This window comes from Mauremys mutica, chromosome 5 (assembly GCF_020497125.1).
Source record: "Mauremys mutica isolate MM-2020 ecotype Southern chromosome 5, ASM2049712v1, whole genome shotgun sequence".
NCBI classification, from domain to species: domain Eukaryota; kingdom Metazoa; phylum Chordata; order Testudines; family Geoemydidae; genus Mauremys; species Mauremys mutica.
In genome coordinates this window covers 77,864,477-77,887,725 of record NC_059076.1, presented here as the reverse complement: position 1 = coordinate 77,887,725, position 23,249 = coordinate 77,864,477, and the positions used below count along the sequence as shown (strand labels likewise).

The window sequence follows — 23,249 nt, the reverse complement described above, 5'->3', positions numbered from 1 at the left end:
TACAATCTTGGAAATAAGATTATTATTAATTTTTAGTAATTTATGTATATCGAAGCTGGTCATGGCTTTCGTTTCCTTCATGTATAAGTGTACGGATCTGAAGTGTTCAAAGTAAATAAATCTAGTTTGTTGGAGAAAAATCTCTCCCTTTCACAGCTTTAGAAGTTATATCCAAATTAAAGCAATTAAAATAGTTTATTGCATCAGTGATTATCCTGCTTATGCATGCCTTTCAAAGAATGTGTAGGCTGTAGCTCTATTTCAGGAGAAACATAGTTTTTGCACTGTCCCATTAATTCATGTACATTTTGAAGGTGATCTTCAGAGTGGAAAATTAGGAACATACATTTTTAATGGACTTTTAGAATCTGTGGCAGCTGAAAACTCCCTTGGAAATGATTCTGTTATTACATATATTAAAATCTGTGCAAGGTAAGGATCTGGATAGGGAGCAGGGAGCTGATTTAAATCAGTGATTTAACTGTCAATTTTAATCATGATATATATTAGCAAGTAGGACACCTTGCTTTAAAATCATCTATGTTAATCATGTTTTGCCTTTGTACTTTAGTTACTTTCAGAAAAAAAAGTTGATGCTTAGTGGTTGGTAATCATTTGTTTAAAAAATGGTGATGTTCAACTAAATTTATTCTTTACACTAAATTTGGTGCTGGGGGGGCGGGGGGGGCTAACCAGAAGGATACATTATATCTATATACATTTAAGCAGTTATACAGCTTTCATAGATTCCAAGGCCAGAAGGAAATATTATGATCAGCCAATCTGACCTCTTGTGTAACACAGGTCATATAAATTTACACTTATTCACCTTCTTAATTTTTACATTTTTTATGTTTGAAAATAATGCATTTCTTAGTAGATGATTAATGTTCTACTTTTGATTTGTGTCAAGTTCTATTTCAGTGGAAATTCAAATTAATTAAAATGCAGAAAAACAGCGTTTTATTTTTTATTAAATACAACTAGTTTAAATGTGCTAAATTCATAAACTTATCAAAAATGTTTTACATTTTAAGCTAACGGGGTTACTAAACAAAGGGAAGCATTATCGGTTATTGAATTGATTGTTTCTGGTAAACATACCCTTCAAAAATTTAAAACTAGTAAATTTCATCCTCTCATAACTAATTTTTATTTATAGATTAGAAGAGGTAAAAACAAGCCTTCTGCCTTTTCAGCTTCCAATCAGTTTCTTAACTCTGAATGGACTAATCATTGAATTAAACTAGTTAAATAAACCAAAATGAAGATATTCTCTCTGCATCTTCAGAAGAGGCTACTGCTGTAAAAAGCTGGTTTAGCACTTCAACAAACTCTGGTTCCAAGTGGTTAGCTAGTGAGTCCCAGCAAAAACAACGAGGAGTCTTGTGGCACCTTAAAGACTAACAAATTTATTAGAGCATAAGCTTTTGTGGGCTCTGAAGTGTTCAAAGTAAATAAATCTAAATATACCTGCCTACTGTAATTTTCTCTCCATACATCTGGAGATGTATGCCCACGAAAGCTTATGCTCTAATAATTTTGTTAGTCTTTATGGTGCCACAAGACTCCTCATTGTTTTCGCTGAAAACTGACTAACACGGCTACTCCTCTGAAACTGAGTCTCAGAAGTTCAGTGATCTGACTTTAAAACTTTACATCAAACATGTACTACTTATTTTTTGTATTCAATTTACATGCTTTTATTATAAGTTGTCAATTTCAAATGAATTTTAAATAGGGTTGTTTTTTAAAAATTGGCCTGTATTTAATAAAAAAAATCTGTTGGGTTTTTTTTTATTTTTTTTTAAAACATCATCATTTTGTCTTTATGTACCCTGAATAGGCAGCATTTATGACTTTACACAATTTTAATTTGACACTACACACCTGGAAAATGTTGGTTTTTTTAATGCCATGTCATCAGTTTTAGGAGGGACACTACTTTTTTTTTTTTGCAGTCTTGCCTTTTGGCCTATTCAGTATCACTGGAATTTTGTAAGTCCTTGTCCACATATAGTGCACTTTTACTTGTAGCATTGTTAAATTTTTGTTACAAGAGTCAAAATCTGAGCTGTCCTAAATTAAATATCAGAACATAAAATTAGCTTTTCTCTAAGATTTGTGATCAAGTTTACAACTGGGGTTTGTCTCCAGTCTCTGAAGCTTAGAACAATAGTAATAGTTTTGACATGTTTTTCTTCATTTTGATAAACATGTGACTTTGGTAGAGACATTTTATTAGTTTCGCACTTATTACAAGAACACTAAGATCACAAGAGATTTTTTCAGAGCACCTGTTACAAGATATAAAAGTTGTATGGCTTGAAGTATTTTTGCCTGGAAAGCAATAGAGAAATTCAGACACTGTATAGCAATTATTTGAAGGTGAAGACATCAGAATTTTTTTTTAATATGAAGGGGAAATAGCTATAGTTGAGCAGTTCTGCTTGACAATGAAATCACATTTTAGCAAACAACGTGAAATTATTTTGGAAAATATTGATGCAGCTATGTTTTGACAGTTACGAATACATTTATTGTAACAGTAAATGCACATTTTACAATATTTTTTCTTATGTTTCCCCCCCACATAGGGTAAGGACTACCTTAAAGCAAATACAACATAATTTTTGTTCACAAAGACTATTAGCGGACATATTTCTAATATAAAAAGTGCCCTTTGACTCAATTTTTATACTCTAAACCTAACACTGAAAAAATAATTTACCTCCCTCAGTGTCGAAAGAGGGAATAGATTTGTCTGAGGTTTCACACTAAGGCACAACTTCCACAAATTGATGCAGTTTTACTACATATTTATAATTATTTAAAAGATTTAAATACAAATCTTCAGGATATTACCAAAGATTTAAAGAATAGAGTGGCAGTTGAGTCAATCCTTCAGATTCCAGTTCATACAGTTAAACAAACTTTGGTGTTTATGACCAATCCTCTCCATCTTTCCCTATCTGAAAAATGCCTATATTTCTTTTACATACACATCAGACATACAAGTCACACAGCACAAGGTAACTACTTATCTTTGATTCAACAAAAATAACCATTGTTTATTCACAGCTGGAGAGGTTATAGTTCTTCCACAAATTAGTATAATGGGTCTTTTTTCTGAATTCCAACTCTCATTCCCCAAACTCCATATAATTAAACAAAGAGAAACAAATACCAAATGGTAGAAGCAATAAAGTGATACCTAACTCTCTGATATCTAAATAAAGGTGTACAGATGTGTACTGCTCCTTGCAAAACAAGGGCTGGTAGTTAGGATGTACTATTTATTTGAGGTGCCAAAAATCTGTAATAAATTCAATAAACCCTTTGTGGAATAAAATTATTAACTTTAAACTTAAAAAAAATGTTTTTTCCATGCTTCATAGAATTCCTGAGTTTTAACTTCCTCTGTAGCCTAGGGCTGATCAGCTAGCCTCTCTGTCTCAGTTTCCACTTAGTAAAACGAGGACATTCCTTACTACCTCATAGGGATGGTGTAAGGATTAGGTTTGCAAGGCATTTTAAGATGAGAAGGGCTATATCTTGTGTTATTCCTATTTTGTACAGGTTATTTAAAACATTTTCAGTCATTTTTACTATTATCTCTTGATATCCTAACCAGAATAACTTTTGGGGGGCGGGGGAGGGCAGGGGAAAGAGGAAGTGAAACTGATGAGAACAGTGTCACTAACATGCTGATCAGGGAACCTAGCAAAAGGATTTCTAATGCTACTTGATGGAAGAACAATTCTATCTGTGAACAACTGGTCTTCTCATGCCTGTATTTGATATTATGGACAATTTTTAGAATAAAATATTCTACTGCCATCAGTTTTTCTTTCATTTGGGCACATGATACTAGATGTGAACTAACCATCCAACTAAATAAAGCAATGCCCACATATTTATGTAACAGGTCCTCAATACCATACAATTTTTTACAATCTATACAAAATTAAAAAACAAAAATTTTAATTTACATAATGTATTTCAATAATTTTCATTAAATAAGCTGCTTATTACTTACAAGCTATTTGTTAAAAAAATAAGGTTAATAGAACACATTTTAGCACTCAATAAAATATAATGAGGGGGAGTGCTAAAGACAGATTTATTAGAAAATATAATAATTTATCCTAATCTAGATATTAATCAAAATGACTTCTCTTTTCCTTTTAAAGCTTAAATATTTATTGTATGGAAAGATTTTTTAATTAAAAATTGAAGTATTTTGACTATATTGTCATTTAATTTACACTATCATTCTTTAGAATCACATTTTACCAAGTATTAGATACAAATAAAAGGGCATACAGAATGTATGAAACTCAGCTGTATCTCAGTGGCAATTCATAAAAGCATAAATGCATATTGATGTATTTAAAAATGTCTTATGAATTTCACAGTTTCAGCTACCCCAGTATTTTGCTAATGTTCAGATATTTCTTTACTTACTTTACAATTTGCTCACAAAAATTTACTGAAATATTTTAATGTTGTCTGACAACAGTATTCTCTTTTTTTTAAAAAAACATGGCTGTAAATTATGTAAGGACATTTTTTCTTTGGATTATCATATAAACTTTATATATATATAAAAAAATCCATTTTTCATTTTCTCATTTACATTTTGCAAAATTCAAATAACTGTCCTTCAGGAAGAATCAACTGCCATCTTTCTATCCTTCAACAATCAAGGTTAAATTAATGTTAACCGGCTGGATGTTACTTGTTTTAAGCACTACAGAGGAAAAAGTCTTATCAGAATGGGTTGAGTCGTATTCCTGTTCCTAATGGTGAGAAGGGATTCACTTTGGCCCACATCAAAGCATCATTCAATGAAATAGCTGATTTTCCATCTTCAAGGAAAAACACTGGACCCTGTGAATGTTTGAGATGGGGAGGAAAAAGATACACATGTCTCCATACTTCCAGAAGAGATGCAGTCTAGCAAATGCACATTTTTACTTCATCTGAGATGAAAATGAATAGAGAATACAATACTAATTTATGTAATAGCTTTACAGCCTTAAAAAGTTATACCTGTTATAATCAAGTCTGACTAAAACTTTCATACTCAATTTATAATGCTATACTTATCAGGTAAACAGATGTGTCCTAAAAATCTGCAAGCCCAAATTTCACATTTCCTAAATTCCTGAGTTAGATACATCTTCAGATAATAACTCTGTAATATTTACAAATTATCTTGTAGTTAATTCTTCCTGTGTGGCTATTGAGGATGTATACTCCTGTCAGCATAATTACTCCACCTCCCTGAGCAGCAGTAGCTATGTCAGCAGGAGAGCTTGTCACTCGGTGGGGGTGGGGTGGTGGCTTTTTCACACCCCCGAGTGACTTATGTTATACCGAGGTAAGCGCTGGAGTGTACAAGCCCACACTGTCTTCAAATTGCAGCATGGTCTGGAGAAACGTGATTGGCAGAGCTGAGTGTCTTGGTCTGTTTCCCTATCTGTAGAAATGGCAATAATAATAATACATACCTCACAAGAATGTACTGAGGATTAATATATGTGAAATACTTTGATCACAAAGCACTGTATAAGCGATAAATGTAATTGAAAGCTGATAGTCATGTTTGAAAGTGTATGTTTTATATTATTTAATTATGGGGAAAAGATGAGAACTGTCCTCTGAAACATCACCGATGTATGTTTTTAATTCATGTAATGGCTCCTGGGTACTATAGTGGTTGGCACTCTAGAAATGCATATTATAACACATATTTCCAACACATTAAGGACAGTGTGTAGTCTAAAATAAAACTTTTAAATTGTTTTCAAGTCAAACCACGGTGAGGTTGGCAATAGATCACATATATTAAAACAGAGCATATGCTAAGACGGGGTGGGCAAACTTTTTGGTCTGAAGGCCACATCTGGGTGGGGAAAATGCATGCAGAGCCATGAATGTAGGGCTGGGGCAGGGGATTGGGGTGTGGGAGGGGTGCAGTGTGCAGGAAGGGGTTCAGGGCAAGGGGTTGGAGTGGAGGAGGGGTGCGGGGTGTACGCGGGGGCTCAGGGCAGGGGGTTGGAGTGCAGGAAGGGCTCAGGGCAGGGTGTTGGCGTGTGGGGTGCAGGAGGGATTTGGGGTGTGGGCTCCAGCCTAGCGCCGCTTACCTGGAGCGGCTCCGGGTGGCAGCAGCACGCAGCGGGGCTCAGGCAGGCTGCCTGCCCTGGTCTCGCGCCGCTCCTGGAAGTGTCCGGTACTACATCCCTGCGGCCTGTGGGGAGGGCAGAGGGCTCCGTGCACTGCCCTCGCCTGCGAGTACCTCCCCCGAAGCTCCCATTGGCCGTGGTTCCCCGTTCCCAGCTAATGGGAGCTGCAGGGGAGGGCAGCGCACAGTGGTGCCTGCAGGCGAGGGCAGCGCACAGAGCCCTCTGCCCCCTCACTCCCAGGGGCCACAGGGACGTGGTGCCGGCTGCTTCCGGGAGTGCCATGGGGCCACAGTGGTGGCAATCCCGCGGGCTGGATCCAAAGCCCTGATAGGCCGGATCTGGCCTGCAGGCCGTAGTTTGCCCACTCCTGTGCTAAGAGAAATTTCTATTCCTTATACAGACTAAAAACTTTTGACTGCTCCAGTTGGGTATTTCAAATATTTTTTCCTCCTGAAATTTTTCTTTTCTGTATAGCCTTCTGCAGTTAAGGACAGTGTCCTCCAAGGCAAAATGGCAGCTTTTGCCATTGCAGGGTACTCAAGAGCAATATTCCAACTTGCCCCTTCTTCCTCAGAGGTTTTCTTTGAGAATGCTGCAAGCCTCAACTATTTTCAATTTTTATTCAGTCTCTTCACTTGAAAACAATTGGTTTGACTGTCTTTAAAGTAACTGTTATTTTATTAAGTGTTCCAAAAAAGAGCACTCAGGCTCCATAAAATGGTACCTGTATCCTTAACCCTGTCAAACAAGAGATGTGAACATCTGAGTGACTAGGAAGATTAGACCCAGTGACGTAATCTGGTCCAATAATTCCTTTAAGAGGCTCTTCTTTTATTCGTGATACCAATGTTGAATAAACCATTCTCTGTGATTCGGATGGAGGGGTATCTGACAATTCATCAGTAGATCTGTGAGTAAAATATATTTCATCTTAAGCTATGCATTTCCATTTGCAGTATACCTCAAGATGCACAAAAACAAAGATTATTATTTCAAAATGAAGTATCTTAATTTTTACATAAATTGATATATTCATATTCTACAAAGAAAAAATGGGATAAAACATTTTATTTACAATGAGCATATTTAAATCATAGTAATTTAATTATGATAACTTTACGTTTCACACATACTTGTTGGGTAACTGAGTACAAGCTCTCCAAGCATCTAGTTCCTCAGAAAGCTGTTCAATTTTCAGGGGTACAGATACCTCCCGTCGTTTTAAAAGCTGACTAAAAAGAGAAATAAAAACTAATTAAAATATCTTCCCACAGAAAATAATTAAATCAAGAAAATATACATTGTTAGAATTGAAGGGAAAAGAAGCTAGAAATTAGCAATATGAATCTGTCTGAGTAAATTTTGAATTGACCATACAATTGGATATTTTTGCTATAGTTAAATAGCCACTAGAGTTAAATTTAGGAATTATTAGTTTTTATATTTTCATATATAATTATCTTGATTTAACTGCAGAGTTTTCCTTTGAAGCCTATTTTTAATGCTATATATGCTTTTTTTAAAATGACAGTTATTGAATCTCATAGGAATTGTGTGCCTTGATACATATTATTGACTGGCGTATGCTGAAATGATAAATACTATATCTGAGGATGTTGTAGGGCTAAGTGGATCAGTGTAATGTGATTTAGCACAATATCTGAAACAACCTTGTCTTGTCTGAGTACATGTGGAAATAGGAATTTTCAGAAAACTAACACTGGACCTAATTTTACATAAACCAGAGCAAGAAAAGAGAGACAGCTTTTCAGTTTACTCAGTCCCTGATTCTACAAGCATGCATGTACTTATGTTTAAGCATATATACAGGGCCATTTGACTTTACTGGGACATCTCATGTGCTTATGTGTTTTGTTGGATTGGAGCATAAAAAGCTATGAGGTCAGATTGTGGTGGATTTTATAGGTCTTGCAGAGCTAAAGAAATACAGCTTTAGAGGGTCCTTGTTCTCCTGACCCTTACATGGATTCTGAGTCCCAGGACGCCTCAAAGTTTGATATCTTAAGTGTCACAAATAGATTATTACCGTATTAAGCTATTTTTCCTTAGCTTCTTGTTTCTCTTATAAAATTCTCTTATTTCCCAAATCAATTTCAGTCAAATAAAATTATAAAGTACAATTGATAACTTATGATAAAGCAAGGAGACGATCTAGAATATCTATCTACTTATAAAAAACAATCTTTTCTTTCAGGACCACAGTTTGACTGAGGCCCAAATTCTGCTTTCAGGCTGACCTTGTGCCTGTGCGATACAAGCAGCCAATGGAGCTCTGAGTGAGCACAGGAGTACATCCACATGAGCTCATTGCAGGAATGGGACTTTAGATTGATAAGCTTCTGGAGGCAGGGGCTCTCTCTTACTATGTATCATAATCCCAACCCAGGCTCCTGGGTGCTACTGCAATGCAAGTAGGTATATAATTAATATTACCTTGTGTATTCATAAAGTGCAGGTACAATGCTAGCATATTGTCTTCTAATAGCAAGTAAAGCACCAGCGTAACCGGACAATATCAGCAGCTCATTCCGAACTCTAAAAAAAAAATAAAAATAGAAAAGGATCAAAAGTAATCAGAGTTTTCAATCATCTGTAGAAACTTTAAACAGACTATTACTCTACTAAATAATGTAAAATATTGCTTGATCTGTGAATTTCTGTAGGGAATGTGTGTGCTGCCTGGTTGATTACATTTAAGTTCTAAACCAGATAACTGTAAACTACACTTTATCGGCTCAACACTGATTCCATTTATTGATATTTATTTTTTCTTATGCTTCAGAATAAAAAGTGCGACATGGACTCAGCATTTTCAGTTATTTAAAATAAACTCAAGTACAAATTTCAGCCAGCTCACTCCTTTCAGCAGGCTACAGCGCCACATACAAACAATATCATCCCCACATATTAGCCAGTACTTCAGTCCTCTCCTCAAAAGCAGGGGCCATGGTTACAGGGCAAGTTGCACTTTAGATCCCTTTTAGTTCCTCTTGGTTCATCCCTTCGATGACAGGCCTGGCTCCCCTGCACCTGTCTCCAGGGTGGAATCCAGTGTTCCAATCACTTTGGAACTGGATCTCTGGATTACAGCATCTGTTTCTCAAGAGTGTTAACATGACAGGGTCAACTGGGTTTGGCACCTGTAAACTCTTTACCTCCAGGAGCCTGCAACAGCAGCCAATAAAAGTGATAAAAACAGCTTCTTCGAAAGAAAGCATAACATATTCATTCACTCAAAAGGTACAGATTATGCAGAGCAAAGGGTAAAAACGAAGGCTTATATGTCTATTTCCCCTTACCTAGATCTTAACATTTCCTTACAAGCTTTGATAAATTCATTAATCTCTGGGTTAGGAGAAACAGCCTGCTTGCTGCAGCTTCTCTCTCTCTCTCTGTCAGAGACTCTCCACCAGGCAGCCTTTGATATCTCACACCTCCCCTTCTTTTTTCCACCAGTCTTTTAGACGAGTGTTGTTCAATGACGAGTCCGTGGACTGACGCCAGTCCCTACAATCTCCCTGACACAGTTTAGAAAGGGCGCAAGATGGTCCCTGGCATCAAAAAGGTTGAGAAACACTGTTTTAGAGTATGTCTACACTACAGTAAAACTCCCGAGGCTCAGGCTGTGGGACCCTGCCCCCCCCTTGCAGGGTCCCAGACCCCATGCTCCATTCTGAGCCTGAACATCTACCACTGCAATTTTATAGCCCCGCAGCCCGAGCCCTGCAAGCCTGTCAGCTGCCACAGGCCAGCTGCGGGTGTCTGATTGCAGCATAGACAAACTCTTAAAGGTTTAGTATCCCCTTTGATTGTAGGCTTAGATCTGGGAAATGTAATCCTGGCTAGCCTGGATCGAGGTGTACAGGGCCATTCCCCAATTAATAGCTTCTCACATTATTCCCTTAAGGAGCCTTTTCTTTATCATTGTTTTGTTTCCTATTTGCTTCCCCCCACAAAAGCCTCCTCTGATTTTATGCAGTCAGGCACGATAATGTCAATTAGGCAAACTGAATGCATTATATCATATTTATAACCAGTAATAAAAAACTCCCTCATTCTCTAAACCAGGCAAAACATTTCGGCTTTGTCTACACTACACTGCTTTTAGCGACGCGGCTGTGTCACTAAAAATCGGGCAGTGTAAACTCTGTTTGTCGGCACTTTTGCCATAAAATACTTCCACCCCTAGGAGTGGGGTTCACGTTGTCGACAGGAGAGCACTTCTGCCAACAATGAGCTGTTTACACTGCCACTTGCCGCTGCAACTTTTGTCTTTTGGGGGGGGGGGGCTTTTTAAGCACCTGTGAACGACAAAAGTTTTATCATTCAATTGGCAGTGTAGACAAAGCCTACGCACTGCAGCATACTCCTTAAGTCCTTAAATCCAGGCATTTCAGACCAGCAGCAGGAGGGCATACCAGAGCTCTGGGGCTCTTATGGAGAATGCTCTCTCTGTTATGCAGAGGAGGATTTACCATCAGTGTCTCTGGTGATCATGATTGCAACAGTGGCTTTGTCTACACTGGCAAGTGAATGACAAAACTTTTGTCGTTTAAAGGTGTTAAGAAAACATCCCTCCCCCCGAAAGACAAAAGTTTTGTTGAGGAAAAGCACCGGTGTGAAGAAGTGCTTTGTTGGCAGGAGCACTCTCCTGCCGACAAAGCTACTGCTGACAAAGCTACTGCCGCTCTTTGGGGTGGAAGTTTTTTGTAGGCAGGAAAGCACTCTTGCTGACAAAAAGCAGCTACACTGCATGCGCACCTTTTAGCAGCACGGCTTCTAGCAAACAGCCGTGTTGCTAAAAGCTGCGTAGTGTAGACAAAGCCAGTGTATCATGAAGATAGAGGTGCTCAACTACACTCTGGCCATTTAAGGCTTTATAAGTTCAAGCCAACACCTTAAAATCTATCTGCAGAGCCACGTGCTCTCTACAGAATGGCCTAGTTATCAATCAGACAGCTACCTTCTGCACCAGTTCCAGCTGCCTATTAAATTTAAGATGTATCCCCCACAGAGTGCACTGGGATAGTCTAACCTTGCAGTGACACAGGCATGAATGATAGTAGCTATATCTGAATTTGAAAGAGTATGTCGTACTCATCTGGCCAGAGGTAGATAGTAAAACACCTTTTTGATCATGACAGTCACTTCTAAATGCAGTTAATTTAACAATGGCAGCTGAACACCCTTGCTTTTTGGTGCAAATAAAATATCCACTAACTCTTCGGGTTGTTTCTCTCAACCTACCAGCATCACCTGTCTTGCCTGGATTGAGTCTCAGCCAGCTTGCTCTCATCCATGCCTCAATTTCATCTATACACTGCATTAGTCTCTCAACAGCTCCAGCTTGGTCATTTGAATTGGAGACATAAAACTTAAGGTCATTAGCCTGAAAACAATGCCATCTGAGTCTCTTCACTAACTCCTTTAATAGGCCAGATATACACATTGATACAAGAGGGGCAATAAGATGGAATCCTGCAGGACCCTACATGAGAGTGCCCTTACAGTTGACAAATAATTGCCTATTACAACTCTTTGGGTCTTCTCAGCTAGAAAAAGCAACCTCCACCCAGCTATTCCTGCCTGAGACAGAAAGATGGGTCAGCAACACTTCATGATCAGCAGTTTCAAAGGCAGCTGACATATCGAAAAATCAGCAAGAATACCTGATCATTGTTACCACAAAGGGAAAATTAAATGCAAAAAGTGCAGCCTGTGTACTAAACCCAGGTTTATGCCCATTTTGACTAGAGTGTCAAGGAGTTCTGAGGAAGCTAGATACTTTAATAGTGGTCTCACCACAACCTTCTCGATAACTACCCAAAATAGGGAATGCACAAGTTGTGGCCTGAAGTTCTCACACCACCTTCATCAATTCAGTGAAACTCAACCAGAAAAGATCATGCATTTGTCCCTTCAAGATCCTGCTCTGCTACTACAGATGCAGACAGGCTGGCATGAATCTGAATTTAGGACCTAACCTTCAGTCCCAACATTTGCAAAACACCCATTGGCTCAAAGGAAGTTTGCCCATGTTAGGGCTGATGGATTAGATCATATAGTTGTATTTGTTATTTTTATTCAGATGGGTAAGCTCAGAGCTATGTTGTAAAGATATCCAAGTGATTGCTAGCTGCAGGAAAGAAGTAGAAAACATGACTGAAGACAAGGAGAAAGAGTAATCTTTAAAAAAAGAGGGAAGGCTCAGTTTTGTAGTCATGGGAAGCATACTCACTCACTACATTTATGCAGCACTAATCTTTCAGTGCGTATATAGCTTAGAAGATCAAGAAAGGGACACACTGAATCCAAAGTCCAATCTGAGCTACTAATTTGTTCTGTTGAAAAATACAAACAAAAAAATGAAAATGGTAAATACCAACACAGAAAGAAGCCAAACAAATGACTACATTTAGATCAGGTTCTTCCATTCACAAGCCTACCTTTAATATATTGAATGCCAATAGGAAGGGCTTTTTCTGGTTCTGTACTTAACAAATAGTATTTTATGGTTTCAAATATGTCTCCATTTGCCTGAGCAGTCTCTGCTAGCTGCATACATTCTTCTACACCTGGTAGATTACACTGGAAAACAAAGGTTTTACACAAGAAATAAATAGTTTTGTTTGAACATGGTAAGGTTCAAGAAACTACGGAAGTTCTCATAAAGCATAACAAAAACAGATTTTCTCTGATATGAAGAAAAGATCATTCTCTTTATCTAAAGGTAATAAAGATTTTTTCACGGACATGTATCACTAGGAGAGTTCACTTTGATCCCCTCTATAGGGGTGCATACTGGTAGAGTCAGTACGCCAATTTCTGGCGAATGTCAGCCTTGGTATCTAAGAACTTTGTGAGGTCTTTCTGTGGCAAAGCCATTGTTTAAGAAGTCACTAGATGAGCAGTTGGAGTCAAAAATAAAGCAGTCAGAGGAAGGAGACTCTTTCAGGCTACAGAGGAAGTCTGCCAGGCAAAGGAGCCATTGGGCACCAGATGCAGTACCACAGAGATCAGGGTAGTGGGGGAAGGAGGGATTCTTTAATATGACTTCAGAGAGAAGGGGACTATAAGCCCTATTTACAAGCAACTCTTATGACAATGAGCAATTGGAAACATTCTACCCTGGGGGGAATCCAGATTCTTATAGACAGAGGATCTGGCCTTAGTTTGCTACTGCACACATAAGAAGAACAGCCACCGCCAAGCTCTTACCATCAGCAGATTTCCAAGTGCTTTATAGAGGAGGTAAATCTCATTATTCTCATTTTATAAATGTGGAAACAGTCACAGAGAAGTGAACGTGACTTACCCACAGTCACCCAGCAGGCCAGTAGCAGAGCTGGGAATAGAACCTACGTCTCCTGAATCCCAGTCCAGTTTGATGGTCATTACATCAAACTGCCTTTATAGCATACCAGAAACCAAATACACATTTCTTATTGTGCATAAACTGATGGTAAAAGCCTTATGCAGATTAAACACAGAACAAAAATGGATATGAGAGATGATAATACAAAATATTATTAATATACAAAATAATATTCATAAGTGTTATGAATTTATCTACATATTAAGAAACAAATTAATACATAACCTCATTTTACTATTCAAGTAAATGTTTGTTTTTATTAATAAAGGTCCCTTAAATGTACCTTTTCATGTAAGTCATTTATCTCTGCTGTGGATCCAGGATAGAAAGCACATAGCTTTACTAACTGCAGTTCGTTATTGGGAGTCATCATGAGAAGATCTGCTGCCAAGTCCCTGTGCAAACAGAAAATGTGGCAGTCACTCTCAACGACATGTAATGGCGGAGATGCAATGTCAGAGGTAGGACTGTTTTCTTTACACTCGCCTTTCCTCTTACACTGAAGAAATATGTGTTGTTGCTGGGGAAATGGAAAGGGGGGATCAGTCCAGTAATAACGGCTTATGAGGAGAGGACTGCCTCTTTTTGCCCTAGTTCAACTCCAGGAAGTTGGTACGGTGCAAAGCTCCCAGAACTTCATGAAATCAACAATAGTAAGCACTAAAACTCACTGAAAAGTGTCTTGTAATTACAAGATGGGATTTCAAAATACAGAGCAAGGATACATTTTCAGCCCACTGCAGAAGGATTTGCCATTTACGAGACTCTCACTGCTGAAAATACATCCTCGATTATTTTTACTTCATCTCATGTAAAAAAAAAGCTCATAGGGAATATTTATTTAAGAAATAATTAACACCGCAATATTTTTAAACAGTTATTTTATTTAGTGCCCAATACTTCCTTATCCTGGCTCCTGCTCTTTCCCCAGTGTTCTGTGCCTATTCCTTGCACCACTACAAGCACCAAATAGGCACTACTCCAGGTTTGAACAACACTTCACTTGTTACCCAGGGAATGTAGCTGCTAGCCATAAAATTTAGCATCTTCATCAGCACAGCTATCTCTAACTGATGTTCCTGAGTCTACGATCCCCACATTTGTTTTGCCAGTAATTGTAATTATTCATTAATTAGGCCAGGACTGAATACACAGGAACGGAAGCAGGAGTGACACCTATGGGAAATCACACACACACACACACTCTCTCTCTCTCTCTCACAGAACATCAAGTATATGTCTGGACTGTTACCATCAGCCAAAGAGCATAATGCACCTGGAGGTGAAGCAAGAGTGCCCTTCATTCCTGCACTCTAACTCATATTGGAGAAAAGGGCCATTTAGGTTCAAATGCTCCTCAAATGGGCTGCAATGCCTTCTTGTTGAATTTTGGCACTATATACTTTAATGGGAATAGGGAGGCTGGCATGTCCTAGTCATTATTCTGCATTTTCTTATCACTCCCTTCCAGTGAGGGGTGCTTTTTCTTTTTCCAGCTCTACTTGATTTAGAATAGTTCTAATACCTTTAAGACAGGACCCTAAATGTGCATTCAGTTAAAAACAGAGAGACAGAGTGATACAAATCCCCATATTTTTATTCTTCTAGTTTGTTTACTCTTCACTCGCAGAGTTTATGTGGTCACTTGAAAATGTCAGTGAATTGTTGCTTTGCAAACAACTTCTGCCCATCTACCATTCTTCAAAACATTTATATACATATTTTATCAATACTAGAAAAAAAACAAAGAACATAGTTTAAGGTTATTTTTAGTCTATGCCAAAATCATAGAGCTTCAATGGATTTTTTAGAATCTCTCTCTTTAGAAACAACAAAGTACCTGTATCCAAGAGATGGAAAGCTAAAAGGAAGATATTGAAACAGTAATGAGCAAAAAAAATTTTTTGTTTTGTTTACTAAATAGGGGACAAATTAATGAATAAACAGCACTACCACTCCAACGAGACTATAAATTTGGCTTTGGGAAACAGCAGCAGCAAATTATACCAATGGCTAGATTCTAAACCCCGTTGCAAAACTAAATCAACAAGCTATTTGGAATATCAGCTTGTGAGATTCAACATATAATAGCTAATTTTCTAAGATACACAGAAGCCATATCCAGAATACAACCTTTGTGGGATCCTGAAATGGCTTTCAAGATCAGTTCCTAAAAACTGTTTCCATAATATGGCTTTGCTGGCATGTACTGGCCTAAGTAGTTAGGGAAAAACTGTTTTTAAAAAAGTTGGTAGAAGTTAGTTGAGACCATACATTGAAAATAACTGTTTAAAATAAAGGTCTCTGTCATCCAAAACTGTGTTACCTGAAATGTTTTTCAAGAACCAATCTTGAAAAGAAATTCAGGATCTAGCAAAAATAGTGCAGCTGAGGCCAGTGAAGTAGGAGTTAAGCTTTCAATAAATAAATATTATTAGGATTCATCTAAGGGAAAGAAGTGCCATTTAGGAGTGGTAGGAGGTGATAGGCACAAACCAAAACTAAGCTGAGATTATCAAACATTCAAAATAATTTCCCCAATATATTTTGTGTTTGTTTTTGAGAGAATACCACTGGATGAATGTATAGTAAAATGTTCCATCAATAACCTATTTCATTATCAGTTAATCAGGGATCTTCCAGTATTCTGAGAAATGCACTATAGCAAAATAAGAGTGTTTCAGAATAGTGGGTATTTCTAAATTTAGATTGAGTTATGGAAAAGTAAAGATTTCTAATGGTAAAGTTCGATATAACACAGTTTCACCTATAACGCAGTAATATTTTTTTGGCTCCCAAGGACAGTGTTATATCGGGGTAGAGGTGTATTTACTATTGCTATTTTGAAGTATCTGAAAGGGGTGGTGAAGTGTGTTGCAGCAGTGTCTGGCTAAAAATTGGTGCAACAACTGTAAGTCTGAACACTGAGTTTACAAAGACTATACAATGTACACACAACTGTTGTCCCAGGAATATTACAAGCATTGATTATATTAACTTGGATGAGGTCTTTAGCTCAATGCAATGGTTTCTTCTAATGGTCTGTCTATATGAACAATTAGATGTGGCAACATGGGGTGTGAATCTACCCTGCTACCCTTCTTTGGTTTCACTGTTCCCGTGCACCCTGCTGACATGCATTAACAGTTTGTTAGAATGCTTTCAGCTAGTCCCATTTCAAAGTAGACTAGATCAAAGTGGGCTAATGAACTGCGAATGTGAATCATCAGGGTCAGGGCCGGCTCCAGGCACCAGCCAAGCAAGCTCGTGCTTGGGGCGGCAGATTCTAAGGGGCGGCATCCGTCCAATCCTAGGGCGGCATGGCCACCCTTTTTTTTCCTTTTTTTTTGTTCGCTGCTCTGGCCGCCCTGTAGGGGGCAGCAGCGCGGAGGATGGGAGCACCCTACTGGGAGCCGGCTGCGCACTCCGTCTGCCCCAGCCGGTGCCAGGTCTGCAGCAAGCCCGGCAGCCCGCGTCCTTCCCTCCCCGCCGACCGGAGCAGCGTGGAGCCCTCCCGGCAGGCAGCATGGCAGGAGGCGCCGAGTGATGAGCACCCTGGCTGAAGGAAGTCCTGGCCACCCCCCTTCTCTCTCTCCCCTCCACTCCCTACCCCTTCCCCCTGCTAGCCGGGGCGCACACTCCACTGCCCGGGGCACGTTTGCAGTGCAGGGAGTCCCACTAGCCGAATGTTTGCACCCTGGCTCCGGCCGCCCCATAGGTTTTTTTTTTGCTTCGCTGCTCCAGCCACCCCGCAGGTCTGTTTGTTTGTTTTTTTTGCTTGGGGCAGCAAAAAAGCCAGAGCCAGCCCTGATCAGGGTACATACAAAAAGAACGAGGAATACTCGTGGCACCTTAGAGACTAACACATTTATTTGAGCATAAGCTTTTGTGGGCTAAGACCCCTTCATCGGATGCATGCAGTGGAAAATACAATAGGAAGATATATATATACACAGAGAACATGAAAAAATGAGTGCTGCCATACCAACTGTAACGAGAGTAATTAATTACGGTGAGCTATTATCCGCAGGAGAAAGAAAATGTGTAGTGATAATCAGGATGGCCCATTTCCAACAGTTGACAAGAATGTTTGAGTAATAGTAGGGGAAAAAAATTAGCAGGGGGAAACAGTTTTTACTTTGTATAATGACCATGCTAATTTTTCCCCCTACTGTTACTCACACCTTCTTATCAACTGTTGGAAATGGGCCATCCTGATTATCACTACACATTTTTTTTTCTCCTGCTGATATCAGGTCACCTAATAGCTCACCATAATTAAATACTCTCATTACAGTTGGTATGGCAACACCCATTTTTTCATGTTCTCTGTGTATATATATCTTCCTACTGTATTTTCCACTGCATGCATCCGAAGAAGTGGGTTTTAGCCCACGAAAGCTTATGCTCAAATAAATTTGTTAGTCTCTGGTGCCATAAGTACTCCTGTTCTTTTTGCTGATACAGACTAACACTGCTGCCACTCTGAAACCTGTCATCAGGGAACATTCAGTTAGACCTCAACAGGTGAGTGCAGAATAGATTCACAGCCTGAGCTTTGTAGCAGTCTAATTGTTTGTGTAGACAACCCCTAAGTGTGCATGGGAAAGTTACAAGTGTTAGAATTGTACCATTTCATCTGTCTTCCTAATTCTGTCTGCAGTGTTGCTTGTTCACAATTTACACAAAAGCAACTGTGCCCACAATGATCATGTGTCCTACAGAATAAGAATCACCAGGAATCTCAGAATGCAGAGATTCAACTACTATTTGATGTGTTGCATGTGGACATGCCAGATCAATTTTTTCAAAATGTTTGCTGTGCTGACATGCCAAACCATTGTAAAGACAAGAGCCATAAACCAATCATTTTATGCAATCAATGTTCCTGCAACGGTTTCCTTGGTTAAACTAAACCTACTCTTCTGTGGAAAGGAGCTCAACTAGGCTACTCTTGGTGTCTCTTTAACTGGGTGATCAAATACCAACTTTGACAGCAAAACTAAAACTTAGATCCTTTTAAAAACAGATTGACTGTCCCACATTAATTCCTATTTCTCTAAACAGAATACAAATCCTAAAATCATGCTTAAAGCTGTTCCTGCACATGGCATCATCTTTTTCTCCCATTATATGTTGTGCTCTCTATCACAGAACGATAAGCCAAAATTGTACCCTGCCACAGTAAAACCAATGCATGGAGGACAATGTAATACAGAACCTTGTGAAACTTCCGCTGGATGACACAAAGGCATGGCCTCTCCTAGGGGAAGTCAAACAGCAATTCTGTGGGATCTTAATAACTTCTCATCTCTCCTAGCTATATTTCCAGTGCCATACTAAATTACCCCTCTCCCTCCTGGGTGTTTATGCCTTACAATCATTTTAAATACCATATCACATTTTTTTTTATCTAAGCTGCTGTTCACTTTTCACCTATGGATCGTTTTTGGCCTTACTTCTTCCAATTGACTTTTGTTAAGTTTCTTCTGCCAAGTGACTATTTTCACTCACTTTTATTAAATTAGTTTTAATTTCTTGATTTGGGGCAAGTGAAGGAGCTTTACCTGTTCAAATACAAGTTAAGAGTTTAGTAATCATTGTGGAAACACTGCATCTGCTTACGTATTTACAGTGTGTGTGTGGGTGGGTGTGCGGGTGTGTTTTCTGAGATTAATGAGGAATTAAGGAACATTTGGGTTCTTTATGCATTACCGGTCTGATACTGCTATTCTTGTTTAAGTAAAACTCCATCTGCCTTTAATAGGTTTCCCTGAATAAAAACTTCAGTATAAGGGCCTATATCTCATTTGGCATACTAGTTCTCTGCATTAAATGTTCCAGATCTCACCATCTCTACCTGGTGTATATTAAATGATATCTCAATTTGTATCTCATTTCTGTCTGAGTCTGTCTTATAGAGCTACAGAGGATTCCAAATGATAGCTTTATTCATATCATCCTATGGACTTCTGTCAGTTATAACAACTGTGTTTTGTTAGAAAAAAATCTTCTTTGGAGTAAGAAATTCTTACCATGTTGTTACTGTCATACATTTTCTTGCTAGTAACTCTAGAGCATAATGTGTTGCTTGCGCTGCACTTTCTCCTAAGACAGTACCCACACTGACTGCCAACTCCAGTTCATTTCCACGAATCAGGTTTGCCATGGCAAGCTTGCTCAATAAGAAAATCATATCAGTAAGTGACACAAGCACTTTTTAGGATTCACTGTGACTAGCATGTTACATTCATTTGTGAGACTGCGCTTTCTACAGAGTGACAAAACATGCATTAATTAAATAAACTAAAACTTAAAAGTTCTGCCTCTGAGAGGACTCAATAATTGTCTACCACATATTTCTGTTTTTTTCATGAACAGAACTGCTTTCCTTTGGCCCAAACTCTAACATCATCCTTTGTCCTGCCAAATAGTCTAGAAAACAAATATAAATGAACATTGTTTCAATAGAATCTACTATTGTCAGTTCCCAGCACAGACTGCAGGGGTGGGAGAAGCCATGCTGCCCCCTGCTCCTGAGCCCAGGAGACTTTAGAGTGGAGGTATGAGCTTCCCCATCCTCATCCCACCCTCTCCTTGGGGTAAAGAGCAGCTGAGGTGCCAGCAAGGAGTGCAAAGGATAGGAGAGGCCACAAGACCTTTAAACACTTCTAGTTACGCTGTAACATAGGCACCACCTAATTGTCTGCTTTCTCTCCTCATCGCCCACTATCTTGGAATATATTTCTGTGCGGAGGCCAGAGTGGAAAAAGGACACAATGGAACAGCAATGGTGGAGCACCCGGACAGAGCAAGAGAGAGATGATGGTGATGGTTCGAAGTAAGGTAAATTAAAAAACAAATTAACCAAAAATAAATGTATTTTTAACATTTTGTGTATATGTTGTCTATTACTGTTTGCCTGTCTTGCCTATTTAGAGTGCAAGTCTTGTATTTTCCTGTATGTTTTCACACCATGTAGCACAATAAGATCCCTGTTCTTACTGGGGCAACACAGCAAATAGTAAACACTAATATTTCGAACTTATATTTATTCATATAATATTACATAAAATAATTTTTCTTTGCCTAAAAGTGATATCCTGGCCAAACTGAAGTCAATGAGAGTTTTGTTATTGACTTTCATGGGGCCAGGATTTCACTCTATCAATGAGAATGAATAAAAAGTCATACTAAATGCAAATAATATATTTTTAAAATTACATAAATGTAGTCTGTTTTAGAAAATATGCTATAGCTTGCAATATAAAAAATAACCTAATATTGGTCTTTTCCTCTGTACAGAATAAAGAAAAAATATTACCTCAATATTCTCAACAGCTAGATGGCAACACGCTGCAAGCACCGCACGGCCATCCTGGAAATACCACTCTGCCAGTTCTTTACTGACTCTGTGGAGGAGTCTGTAACAACAAAACAGGAAATCTGCAAGAACACTTCTAAAGTTAATAACGAAAGCACCTGCAATCTTTATAAGTAAGGGAACCCAATGTGATTGAGCAGACTAACAACTCAACCAGAGAAGTTACTGACCCACTCTATTATGATTATTCATCTTATCAACAGCACTAGACTTCAGCAACATAATCTGACCAAACTATTTTTTGGATCCTGGATTTTGACTGCATCAAAGTGAAGGACTAGAAACACAAATGTATATTTCCATGTTATTGTAAACCCCTTGGGGCGGAGACCATCTTTTTGTTCTGTGCTTGTACAGAACCTAGCATGGTTCTGGTCCATGACTAGTGCTCCTCAAGTTATACAAACACTAGGGCTGTCAATGAATCGCAGTTAACTCATGCGATTAACTCAAAAAAATTAATCGCAGCTTTAATCGCACTATTAAACAATAGAATACCAATTGAAAGTAGAAGTAGGACTGAGTGGACTTGTAGGCTCCAAAGTTTTACATTGTTTTGGTTTTGAGTGCAGTTATGTAACAAAAATATATACATTTGTAAGTTGCACTTTCACCATTAAGAGATTGTACTACAGTACTTGTATGAAGTGAATTGAAAAATACTATTTCTTTTGTTTATCATTTTACAGTGCAAATACTTGTAACCAAAAATAAATATAAAGTGAGCACTGTGCACTTCGTACTGTGTTGTAATTGAAATCAATATATTTGAAAATGTAGAAAACATCCAAAAAATTTAAATAAATGGTATTCTGTTATTAACAGTGTGATTAATCACGATTAATATTTTTAATAATGTGATTAATCACAATTAATTTTTTAATCGCTTGAGAACCCTAACAAATACTAAGTACTACTACTAATAAGCACCTGCGCATTTACAGGATGCTGATTTTACTATGTGCACATCAATACATAGCTGTACATTTGTCCGCAGAATTGGAGCAACAGCACTACACTTTTCAAAGGTCACTCACTGTGTACATGCCAAATTTACCTGAACATCCATCTGCTTGCTCAAAAACCTGACTACGAAAATCATATAACTGCACAAGCAAACAGATACTTGTGCTTGTACTTGCACATCCCCAGCTGTGCATGCATTACACGATTAATGTTTTTCAATATAGGTGCAAACATGGGTACATTCATGGGTTTTATTGTGGGCATGTTTGATGGGGAGTCCACCCCACACTCTCCCTGTAGGGGTTAATGGAGGCCAGATAGACCAATAAATCTATTAGGTGGCAGACTGGGAGAATTAAGGCTAAAAGGAAAACCCTAATTAGGGGAAGTAATAGTAATAGTAAAAGTAATAATTGGAGATATACCAATCTCCTAGAACTGGAAGGGACCTTGAAAGGTCATCGAGTCCAGCCCCCTGCCTACACTAGCAGGACCAATTTTTTTTTTTTTACTCCAGATTCCTAAGTGGCCCCCTCAAGGATTGAACTCACAACCCTGGGTTTAGCAGGCCAGTGCTCAAACCACTGAGCTATCCCTGTATAGGAACAGGTAGGGCTTCTATAAAGCCAGGGAGCTGATAACAGAGAGGAGTTGCAGGGAAGTGGTCTGTAGTCACTCCCTGGGTGAATGGAGGTTGTTTGAGACTATTGAGGGTAGTGCACAGTTAACTCCTTGGGAGCGGGGAGTTTGGTCGAGCACACCCACACATGAGAGAGAGTAGCAGTAGGGCATGCAGCGAGCAGCAGAAGGGGGCCTTGAACCTGGAAGAGCTGATTCTCCACAGTGGCTAGGAGCAGGCACCAGCTGCAGTGAGTGGACCCTGCGACAGCATGTCAGCTGTCATTATTTGAAAATTTGGCCATTAGTGTCCACTATGTGGCATATTCCTCTTTGGTGAAATGCAGTGTTGCCTTCGGGAGCGGGGGGAGGAGGGATGTGAAATATAGAAATAATTAACCTGATGATACTTATTAAAACATATTTTAGTAAAGTTTTAAATGTCATGAAAATTAAGGAAGTTCTGTTGGTATTAAATAACTCTAAAATGTAGTCATAACAAGCATTTCAAGCCTAATTTATCTGGAAAAATCCATTTGAAGCCAGGAGTGGACATTCACTGATGGGATCTGTTAATGCAGTAGCAGTTAATTATTAGCAGACTCTGCATTAACTAAGTATGGAGGACTACAAATGTCTGTTTCCTAGACTCTACACTACTGGTGTCAAATCCAAATACCAAGACTTCCAGTGC

The 23,249-nt window shown here is 38.6% G+C and overlaps 1 protein-coding gene across 4 annotated transcripts in view; it reads right to left on the bottom strand.

Moving 5' to 3' along the window:
- Positions 1-2,232: 2,232 nt before the first annotated feature.
- Positions 2,233-23,249, bottom strand: part of WDR17 (WD repeat domain 17) — a 100,754-nt gene continuing 79,737 nt past the window's right edge. For 2 of the 4 annotated variants that reach the window (XM_045018372.1, XM_045018373.1), the window contains 9 exons: positions 20,912-21,011; positions 19,623-19,762; positions 13,871-13,982; positions 12,659-12,800; positions 12,451-12,553; positions 8,646-8,747; positions 7,325-7,423; positions 6,916-7,099; positions 2,233-4,893 (listed from right to left, as the gene is read on the bottom strand). In XM_045018372.1, the coding sequence (XP_044874307.1) occupies positions 4,774-4,893; positions 6,916-7,099; positions 7,325-7,423; positions 8,646-8,747; positions 12,451-12,553; positions 12,659-12,800; positions 13,871-13,982; positions 19,623-19,762; positions 20,912-21,011 (1,102 nt within the window). In that variant the 3' untranslated portion in view covers positions 2,233-4,773. Of the gene's footprint in view, positions 4,894-6,915; positions 7,100-7,324; positions 7,424-8,645; positions 8,748-11,459; positions 11,559-12,450; positions 12,554-12,658; positions 12,801-13,870; positions 14,010-15,427; positions 15,449-19,622; positions 19,763-20,911; positions 21,012-23,249 lie in introns of those variants that run through there. The other 2 variants (XM_045018374.1, XR_006579719.1) reach the window with 2 other exon arrangements.